Below are 11,324 nucleotides of genomic sequence, written 5' to 3'. Positions count from 1 at the left end.
TTAAATAAACTATATTTACCTTTATTCGCGAACAAAATTTCAGCTCTCAAGAAAACGGTCAAGAAAAACATTGCCTTTATTTCGTGTGTATGTCCAAGGAATTTTGACATCTGATACTTCACCAGCCTGTTGCCCCACTCTTTCCTCAAAAAATAATGGAACGGGTATATATTTCTGTTGCAAGCATGCTCTTTGTTCACAAAAAAACTTTAGAAAAGTGTAGTAGAAAGAGGAGTAAATTTCTTAAGAACTGCGTACTGCCTCAAGAAAATTTCTTAGCCATTTCTTTTAAATCCTTTTATATGAACTTTTAGCTTTTCTTGAGAGCTGCATACTGGCCTTAACTGTTAACCCAAAAGAAGCCTGAAAATTTTGATGCTCCCAGATTCTTCAAATCGAAATGAAAAGTTCATGGCGCTAGTGCTATTTTTTTACCGGCACTGTATGTATTTCTATGGCGATGGCCGCAAAAATAAAGCGCAGTTAGCCACGGACGTAAAAACGTAGAACGTGTCAGCTGACAACAAGATCTATCTTATGGGATCTGCGTGTTAACAAAAACTCATCACCGGATCACCGTGACGTAGACGTTGCTTCTCTCTCTTTCTATCAACAGCCAACTTGCTATGTGTCTACGTACTTCTACGCTACGGGTAATTACCTCTGCATTAGGGTAAGAACATAGTGGAGCAGCGAGTAAAGAGCAACGAGCAAAGCGTCGATTTCAAACGCATATGTTTCAATAGGAAAGCACATAGTGAAGAGCAAAGCTTACATACACGTTTGTAATTGAAGCTATGCTCTTCGCCTTGCTCGCCGCTCCACTATGTTTTGACCCTTAGATGTCAACTAACTTGTAACTAACTACTTTTGGACATAAAAGATCAATAAGAAAAATATTTTTTTTTTTAATTTTTTTACTTGTTTATTTACTTTATTTAACATTCCCTCAGACATAACTTCAAAATGATAATATAAAATTTCGATCTTCAGTTTATTTGTCCCGAAATCGAAAAAAGGTATTTGTGATTTTAAACAGAAACTTGTTTAAAGATAACAAACTCCTAATTACGTCTGCATGTTTCATGCATTACTTTTCAACTAAGTTTCAAGTTAGTGTTTTGTAGTTAATTAAAAGTGGTATGTATTTTTTATCAATTGATAATTTTTTTCTGCAGGGTATGTACACATAATATGTATGTATGTAAATATATTTACCTATTGTGAGCGGCAACCTAATTTACTAGGGAAACATTTAAACTCTAAACCTTTTTGCTGAAGACTGTGCGGCTTTCTAGTGTAACCGAACTCCTCAGCTTTAATTTGCTTTTACCGAGATTAGTTTAACTTCGCATTTGTCCAAAAATTTATATATGTATTTACAGTAACGAGAAAAATTGTCAGAATGGAGATTTTTTTTAGAGATTCACAATGATTTTCAAGTGAATTTGTTCTATTGCTCATGCTCAGTATAGAAATTCAACACAAAATCAGTCTTGCCAACAAGTGCTACTTTGGACTGTCTCCTCTCTTGGCGTACGAATACCACACTCTGTAAGTCACTCATCATGCCGGTGGATTATTCGAGAAAAAGATTTCACGGAAGATTTACCGGCCTTTACGCATTGGCGACGGGGAGTACCACAGAGGATGGAACGATGAGCTGTATGAGCTTTTCAACGACATGGACATTGTGCAGCGAATTAAAATATGGCGGCTCCGCTGGCTTGGTCATGTCGAAGGCGACGCTCTGAAAGTATTCAACTCGGAACTTGCTGGTGGTAGCCAATGTTGCCGTTTTAGCCCTTTGGTGGCTAGATTTAGCTACCACATACTTTTTTGGCCACATAAATTTAAAATTGTCCCTAGCCCTTTTTTAGCTCTTTGGAGAATTTATTCTTACTTTGCATGGAAGAGTGGTATATACTTCATTTGATCTCTTTTTTTCATTTATGTAAGAGATGAATTTTTAAACTAAGAAAGACAGATATATATACATATATGTATGTATGTTCCTTACGTTTTTATACATACATACTGTAAACGTGTTAGGGCTGTTAACTTATCTATTAACGGTTTAGCTATAGTTTAAAATAGATAAGTTTGTGGCCCTTAATATGCTTAATTTGTTAAATGGCCCATCAAGTCGATTGACCGTGTATGTTCTTGTGGTGTGATTGTACCAGCTGCTGGTGCGACTTCAAAAACTATTTGAAAATTTTATCCTTGCACCAGCATGCTGGTGTCGTGAGTGGTGAAATTAGCTAAATTTTCTAAGTAAAAAGTATTTTGGCGGAAATTTCTTGTACTATATGAGTCAAAGCCGTGTTTGTGGAGGATTAAGTTCCCGATATTGCAGTTGTGAATTAAACAAAAAAAAACTAATTTGTAAAGAAATGAATATTTTACCAGCATGCTGGCAAGTTATATGCTTCGAGCCTGATGGTACAATCACTTGATGGAGCCAGCAAGCTGGTGTCGTATATTTCCCTTTTATACAAAAAGGTTTATGGTTGGATAAAATATTAGCTTTTCTCCCGAGTTCATTGGTTTTCTATACCATTACTTATTGAAAATGTTTGCGTGTATATTTATATATGTATATGTAAGTACAAAATTTTAGCTACCATTTTTAGCCACAACTACTTTTTGTTTAGCTCTTTTTTAGCGCCCTTTTTTCTAAAGGAATTTGGCTACCACTAAAAGTGATTCGCGGCAACACTGGTGGTAGCATAGAAAGACAGATTTTCTTGAAGAAATAAAAATACGAGTATTTTTTTTCTTGAGAGCTGCATACTGTTTTAAGAAATTTTGATACAAGAAAATATCTTTTCCATTTCTTTTGCGTTATTTTGTATGAATTTCTCGTTTTTCTTGAGAGCTGCTGAACTGAAAAAAAGCGTGCGGTATGTACATACAGTCAATTGATAAAGTTTAAGCACAGAGTTTTATGCAATACGGGCAACCGGTGTTTAAATATTTTATTTTGCGAAATTTTTTTTACAAATTACAACAAAAACAACAAAAATATTGCACTTTTTAATTACACTCTTCACAAAAAAATTTAGTCTATTCAATTTCAGTACAATAAAGGGAAAGTTTGAGATATCTAGGACTTACCATTGATTTTTGGGAAATTTTCATATTGAAGGTGTCGCTTATTTTTTTCCGTAGAAAAAAATCGTCGATATTTTTTTAATTTTGCATAAGATTTGGAACTCTCATTATTAGGTTTTTTTTACAATTAACTATATTTTAATAAAAAATTTGCGAAAAATAAAATATTTATGAAACAGTAACCCGTATTGAAAAAAACTCTCAGTACTGCACCTAGACTTTAGTGATGGACTGTATGTATATATCGACGGCTGAGTGGAAGGTCGACCTACGTGCATATCTCGGAAACCCGTGCGAAAACGCCCTATCTCAGAAAACTTTTCAAAAACGCCTTACTCCAGAGCTTGGTTGAAGAACGCCCCATTTCAGAATTTGATTAAAAACGCCCTACCTCGCTTCAAAATGTATTGAAAATGTGCTGTTATAGGGCAGCTGAGAAAAGGTCGTTTTTGAAACGATTTCGGAAACAGCGTTCTTAACCAAATTCTGAAATAGAGCGTTCTTGAAGTTTCCTGAATAGGGCGTTTTCGAACTGAATGCCGATATAAGTTGAACATCCACTCAGCCGTCGATATGTAGGTAATTTCCCGTAAATTTTTTTCATCAAAGACCCAAGTAAGAACTGCTTACATAGGAATTATTTCGATTCTTTATCACGCTAATCTTCCCGAAAGGATTACATCCGAAACGCATTTGGAACTTCTGTCTGAGTCACATACGTTTTTCTTTGACTTTGGTTTTATTTTGAAGTCCATTCAGCTGTATGTGGATGCATATGTGTGTATATATTAGGGTGGTTCCTAAAAAATCAAATGAACGATTTTTTAGTCTCATCCCTTAAATCGGAAGTACCACGGTCATAGATATCACATAAATTTTGGTCCCAATTGCAGTCGGTTAAGGCGTGTCGCACAGGGGGCAAAGTTCTGACTCCTCTATAGAGATTCAAAAAATTAAAATAAATTTTTAACCGACTTCAAAAAAGGAGGATGTTATAGATTCGTCGGAATTTATATATATAAATTTTTTTTTAAATGTATGTTGCCGCATAACTTTGAACCACGTTAACCGATTTCTATAATAATAATTTTTTAAAGGAAAAGTGGTATGTACCTCCGAGCTGGTCAAATAATAATCTGGTTTAGATTCGATCTTTGGGTCATGAAGAAGTTAACGATACTCTTAAAATTTTATATGAGAAATGAGGTCGGTTTTATTTTTTGATTAAAAATTACTTGTTTTTTTCATCTAATACCCAAAATCGATATTATCATAGTCCAAGATATAACATATAAATTTTGGTCCCGATTGGAGTCGGTTATGGTTTGTCGCAAAAGGGTAAAAGGCCAGATGCCTCTATGGAGACTAAAAAATTAAAAAAAATTTTTTCTTTTAATACTGAAAGTCGATGCTACTAAAATCGAGAATATCACATATAAATGTTGGTCCCGTCCCGATTTGAGTCGGTTGAGAAGTCCTTATAGGGTAATCTGAACTTTGACCCCTGTGCGACACGCCTTAACCGACTCCAATCGAGGCCAAAATGTATATGTGTTTTCTTCGACTATAGTAGTATCGATTTTGGGCAGGGTTTGAAAAACTGTCAGCAAAGCAGCAACATCATACTATTTTTGCTTTTGCTTAGCTTTGAAATTTTCGATTTTGATTCGAACTGCTTTGCTTTTGCTGTGACTTTGAAAAGTTTATTCTGTTTTTTTATCGGCAGTTTTTTTTAAACCACAGTATACAGTACTCCAGATAGCCAAAACAAAAAATGTAAATATGCTTATTTGACATATTGTTTGAATGTATTGGTTGATATTTTTTCACAGTTGTCGTTTTCGTTAACCCAAATGAAATCCAATTTAAATATTTTCTTATAGTGAAAAATATTTTCAAGTCACATAAAACAAAATAAAGAGAAAAACAAAATTCCAAGCAAATCAAGCGTGAAGCGTAAGCGATTATAACCGGGCGCAGTTCCTACATAAGTCAAACCGTGTTCCGAACACGTGAGTGAGTAATGGCGGGCTGACTTTTTAAAATGGTCCCATCGATTAGGCGGTAAAACAATTATTACTTAGCTTAAGGTAGAACTCTCTAATTTTCAAATGCGCGAAATTTGTATGTATTTGTTCAGCCGCTTATTCACATTTGAAAGGGGATAATGCATGAATTAATCCAAGTAAGGACGGTTTATGCAAATAAGCAAGCGCGTTTGTTAACCGTATAAAATGTATGTACATATATACACATATGCATACATATATATCAAAATATTCAAAATTACGAGATGAACTAGTTCAGCCCTCTCTGTTTGTAAACACGCTAACTCGAACAAAATTTAGATATTTTAACGAAAGTCGGTGTCGAAGTTGCCTTTGGTATAAGTTAGGATAGTGTTAAACTTTGGCGAAATCTGCCAATAACCACGCCCACTTCCCACGTAGTAATTAAAAATATTTTTGTTTTATTAGTATTTTTTTACGAATTTTGCTGTTCAAATTTACATGTCAAATGCATCAACAAACATTTGTGGGTACTTTTGCATCAGTCGTTGCCTATGGGTTAATGACAAATAAATCCTATACATTCACAATATTTCATGTATTAATTTTCAAATAAGCATATTGTCAATGGCTGGTTTACTGTATACTGTGATTTAAACAATTTAATTGCTTTTGATTTGCTGTGATAGTGCTTTTGCTGTGCTGTTATCTGCTTGGCTGTGCTGTGCACATGACGCTTTTGCAGCATGGTATATACATATTAACTCCGCGATCAATGCAAAGCTTATCAGGGTAAGCGACTAGTGGATTTGCGCACGCATACATATAATATCCTCTGTTTCTGCCAATTCGATGTTTCGCAGCAAATTTATAGTCAAATTGATGTTGATTTGCTGCTGCTGCGCTGTCTTTGTGCTTCCACAAATTGCTTTCGAAATTTCATAGCAAAACGGCAGCCAAAGCATTTGTTTTTTTCTGAATTGCTTTTGCTTTGCTTTCGATATCATACATGCCGAAGTCAAAGCACAGCCAAAGCAAATTAAATAAAAATATTACAGCATTTTCAAACCCTGGTTTTGGGTATTAGATGAAAAAAAAAAAAAAAATCATTTTTGATTTTTTGCGTCTCAATAGAGGAATCTGAACTTTGACCCCTGTGCGTCACGCCTGAACCGTCTCCAATCGGTACCAAAATTTATATGTAATATTTTCCACTATAATAGCATCGACGTAGGGGTTGAGACTTAGGAAATCTGATGCAAAAATTTGCTCCCTACATTTAAGGACCCTAATATACATACATATGTAAATGCATGCACATTCATATACCATATCTACATCCATCACTGTTTTGTTATTATCAACAATTCATTTCCAGCTCTATTGCACATATTTTTTCGGGTTTGTCGGGTAACATTCTTCATACTAAATTATCAACTTTTCTTTTCCTACACTACGTGAATAGCTATCACCGTATTTGCTGATACTTTTGTAAATAAAATATGTACTTATGTATGTACGTTACTCAGCTAAATTCTACGCAGTTGTAACTCTATTCCTTTTTAAATTCAGAGCATCTCCCGTATATTGTAAATGGTGTGTACAATTATGAAATAATTTCCTTAATTATTGTTAATCATTAATGGCACGAACTGCATGCCACTACTTCTGTGTCCATTCTTTCATACTCGAGACTATTAAAATTATTTTATTTTGAATGTCAATGTCTTTTGGGTATGTAGTATATATTAGGGTTCCCATCGATTTTTTCTATTTTTTTTTTAATTCAAGACCCTACCGCCTAATTTCATTCCTTTTTATGAGAAATATTATTGCCTATTTTTATAGATTTTTTAAAACTCAGTCATTTACGTAGCGTAGAAACATATTAAGTTTGCTGTTGATAGAAAGAGAGAAGCACCGTCTACGTCACGGTCATGCGGTGGCGCGGTTTGTTAAGTTCGAATGCAGCCAAGCTACATATTATATTTTTTTACGTTTAGGTTTTTATATTTTCTTCTTGTAAAGTTACTTCAACAAAAATATAGCAGTGCAATATAATTTATATACTATATACATATGTATATTCAGAATGCTTGAATCGAAATTTTTTATTTATGTATGTTCATTTATTTTCATGTCTGTTACAGGTGGAAACTGCCCCATTCGCTGCTCCAGAATCCGAACAACATAAAACGGTTGAAGAATTACCAATTGATGCGGATCAATCGTTTTCAAATGAATCTCACCTACACGCTGACTTTTTGCAACAAAACGAACAATTTTATCACAACGAACAACGAAATGATCACCAGGCAAAAGAGATAGCATCAGAGTCCGTATATGCAGGCTTTGAAGGTAACTTGTTTTCGACCCAGCAAGAGGATGAATCATCAGAATACCCTGCTAAGCAAGAGCTTGAAGTTAAGGGATTTGAATCGCCTGTTGCAGAATCTATTTCTATTGCTTCTCCCCCAGAACCAGAGCCGGTTTCTCTCTCAATTGAGACCCCGCTTGAACCGACATCTGTAGCTCACCTTGAATCGGCGGCTGCTGAAGTGGAGGCTGAGCCTGTAACTGAGCCAGAACATATATCACAACCAGAATCCTTAATTGCACTTGAGCCTGAGCCCAAGCCTGACAATGCCTTGCATGTGAGCAATGGCATTTCAAATGTGTCCACAATCGATGAAGCATTGCTGGTGACAACTAAAGACGTTGTCCCCACCACTCCAGAAGCTTTTTTGGAGACCGCTATTGACGAAACCAAGAAAGATGCTTCCGAAACTGTGGTTGCTGCCGCAACTATTGGTGCTATTGCGACTACGGCTGCCGTAGTAACTGTTGCTGCAACTGCTCCAAAGAAAATTGAAGTTAAAAAATCCCGTACTCCCACTTCGACAAAATCAAAGACAGTTGATATTAAAAAGGGTGCAGATCCAACAAAAAAGACTACTGGTGCTCCCACTAAAACGTCTGCTTCGACCGTATCTTCAGAAAGGCCACGTACAGCCCCGTCTAAGACGGCAACTGCCCCTGATAAGAAAGTGACAGCCACCACAGCTGCTGCTAAACCACCGACAAGCACTACTACTCGAAAACCCTTATCCTCCATTTCAGCAACATCTAGAACCGTTACTAAGACAACCGCTTCAACACGTCCGACTACAGCACCGATTGCAGCTAAGTCATCTGTATCGCGCACTAATGCTACTACAATTACACGCCGTTCGGCGCCCACTAGTACTTCTAATGGCACAACCGCCGTCGCTAAACCAAAAGCTGCTGGCAGTGCCCCAACTAAGCCAACTACTTTGGGTCTTTCGGCTACAGCCAAGCCGAAGTTGATTTCTCCCCGTACAACTTTAACATCACAACTTCGAAAGGCGGCACCTGCAAGTACAGGCACAGGCTTAACCACGGCTAGGAGTCCACTAAAGACTACGGCACCAACTACCAATGGCGTCACAAAGAGCGCAACAAACACAACCACTGCTAGTCGCGCCAAGAGCTCGACTTCTACCACAATAACAACTACAACTACAAAGACTTTCACTGCGCGGCCTGCACCTAAGACTACGCATTCATCCACTATTTCATCGACTACAACACGTCGGACTGTGGGCGTCGTTTCGAGTAGTAGCACAACCGGGGCAAGAACTACAAGCAGTATGTTGCAGAAAAAGACACCACCGGGCACCGGTAGGCCTATATCAGCCACCAAATCCTCACTTTCGCCGACTAAGCCATCAAGTGCAACTCTGAAATCGAAAACCAAAGATGTGGCTAAGAAACCAGTAACTCCAATTAAATCGGCAAATGAGTTAAAAGCGAAAGCTGCCGAAGAGCAACCCAAGTTGAACGGTACGCCTAGTAAATCAGGAGTAGAGGAACTGGGGAAACAAGTGGAGCACCAACCGCATTTGAATGGTGAAGGTGATGGGCCACAGAAAGTGTTTGAAAATGGTATGCATCATGAGGTGTTGGGGAACGGCGAGGACTCTCTACTGGATCAACATGCACAGGCATCTCTACTCGATGCCTAGAAAGTTAAGGTCTAGAAGACTTTGTAATTTTAAAGTGCATTAAGCAAAATGAAGAAATGGTAGACATCTAACAAAGCGTAATCATTTGAATGAAATGTTTTTGTGGGGAAATTAGCCTTGAGACGAATACAGACCGCTAGGATTGGGGGTAATAATAGTAGTAGCAGCAAGGAGAAACTGGCATTATTGCTATGCAGATTGCTAATCAATCATAAGGGAAACAAGTGAAGGGTGAAAAGTGTTTAGCTGAGTAGATGAAGGAATGGAATCGAACGTCAATAAGCGGTACACTATGAAAAACCGGAAATAACGTAAATCTGTCATTGAAAAATGCATGTAGAACGAAATCACAATGTTGAAATCAGAAATAACTAAAATAACGACTAACATACAGAATTAGAAAGAGAAAACAAAATTACATTTTGTGAGGAAAATATTTTCAATTTGAACTTGGGCATGTTTGTCATTGACTTTCATTCTGCCTAAATTTAAAAATTTTGCACGTTTTATTTCTTAATGTTTACATACATATACATTATTTGTCACTTTGTACGACAAGTTGCACGTTTGTTAGTGGTATTTTTATTTTGTTGTTTCTTCAGAATGAATATTTTTCAAAAATACATACTTACCTACATACATACATTAATGTTTTTTTGCTTTGCTGTTATAAAATTTTGTTAGTTTGATGACTAATATTTTAATTACCTTTGTATGGCTTTAGTTCTTGAGCATGATATTAAAAGCGGTTTTTGTTTTTTATGGCGCAATTTTCTATGTACATCGTCTATAATTTATATTGCACATTTATAGACCAAATGACAAAATCAATGTTTGTATACATTTTTTATACTTATGTATGTATACTCAAAATCTATTTTGGATTGAGGTTTTAGTGCTAATCGTTTATTATGTTTTCCTTAGTATTGTAATCAATTTTTAATTCTTTCTTGTCAATTTGTTGGTTGATTTTGTGCTGGTGAATGTATGGAAAAACACGAAAAACGAAATAAAAATTATAAACTATGAAAAAGTAAACTAAACAAAAAAAAAATCCTACTACTTACGTGGAAGCCAGTAATTTTGGCCAAATAACGGTATAGTTTACACTATCGAACTTATACTACACAAAGTCTTAACTTGTGAAAAAACGAAAATAAAAAGGCATTCAAAAATATAAATAAACGAAAATAAAAAATCAAGTGCGAAACGCGTTGCACGAAAAAATTATATGAAGTAAAAATATCTTTTATATACACATATAAACATGAAGACCTATTAAATAATAGATGGCATGCAAAAAGATATTAAATCACTGAATATATGTAAATCATATTAACGATCGAATTGTGCATTTTTTTGATATATTTTTGTACTTCATTATTCTGTTCCTGCTTACAACTAGTGAGAAAATGTATAACGCAAGAAAACGACACAGTATACTTAAAGATTTTAAATTTATTTAATTTTTATTTGTAAATCAAAGTATGGACTACTCCTGCTCCTACCCAGTGTGTTATTATTATTACTTTCTTTGAAATTCATAATTTAACCTTGGCTGATGTTACCCTTTGTATTATTTTTTTAATTTATTAATATTAAAAACGAAATTCTCAACTTAAAAGTCTGTCAAACATATATACATATAATATTATATTATTCTGAAAACTACGATAATTTTACGATAAACTTGTATGCAAAGAAAAATGATTAAAAAGCTACAAAAAAAGAATAAAACTTATTTATGTGTTTTTTTTTTGTTTTTAACATTTTTGATTATATTTTTGGTAACCGCAGCAACCAAATTTATTATTTAAATATTTTCCGCAAAAGTAATGCAAAGCAGATCACTTCAAAAAATTTAAGAATAGTTTTCAATTTACAAACTGCGGGGGTATGTAAATGTTTAAGAGATAACACTACTGTAATCACATATCATCGCCTGGATAATAGATAATCGCTATTTTGACAATTTTTAGTTAAAGATGCAGTGACACATTAGCGCACACAAGGGGTGAGTTTTGAGGTTCAAACACCCCTTAAAGCTAATAACCTCAAATATACAAAGTGTAAAAGCTTATAGCCTTTTCTTTTCTCGAAATAATGTTACATTTATTCTGCCCTGCGCCAGGGCTGTAAAGTTTTCGTGTTC

General features: G+C 35.3%; 1 protein-coding gene across 1 annotated transcript; it reads left to right on the top strand.

Moving 5' to 3' along the window:
- The first annotated feature begins 5,284 nt into the window (after window positions 1–5,284).
- LOC108359865 (mucin-5AC-like) lies at window positions 5,285–10,913 on the top strand. The gene is made up of 2 exons (XM_017611933.1): window positions 5,285–5,302; window positions 7,277–10,913. The coding sequence occupies exons 1-2, from the start codon at window positions 5,285–5,287 to the stop codon at window positions 9,170–9,172; spliced, it is 1,914 nt and encodes a 637-aa protein (XP_017467422.1). The 3' UTR covers window positions 9,173–10,913.
- Window positions 10,914–11,324: the final 411 nt, after the last annotated feature.

Source organism: Rhagoletis zephyria, unplaced genomic scaffold (genome assembly GCF_001687245.7).
Source record: "Rhagoletis zephyria isolate East Lansing unplaced genomic scaffold, Rhagoletis_zephyria_1.1 Rzeph_scaffold_00483, whole genome shotgun sequence".
NCBI lineage: Eukaryota > Metazoa > Arthropoda > Insecta > Diptera > Tephritidae > Rhagoletis > Rhagoletis zephyria.
This window is presented reverse-complemented; position numbering and strand designations above follow the sequence as displayed.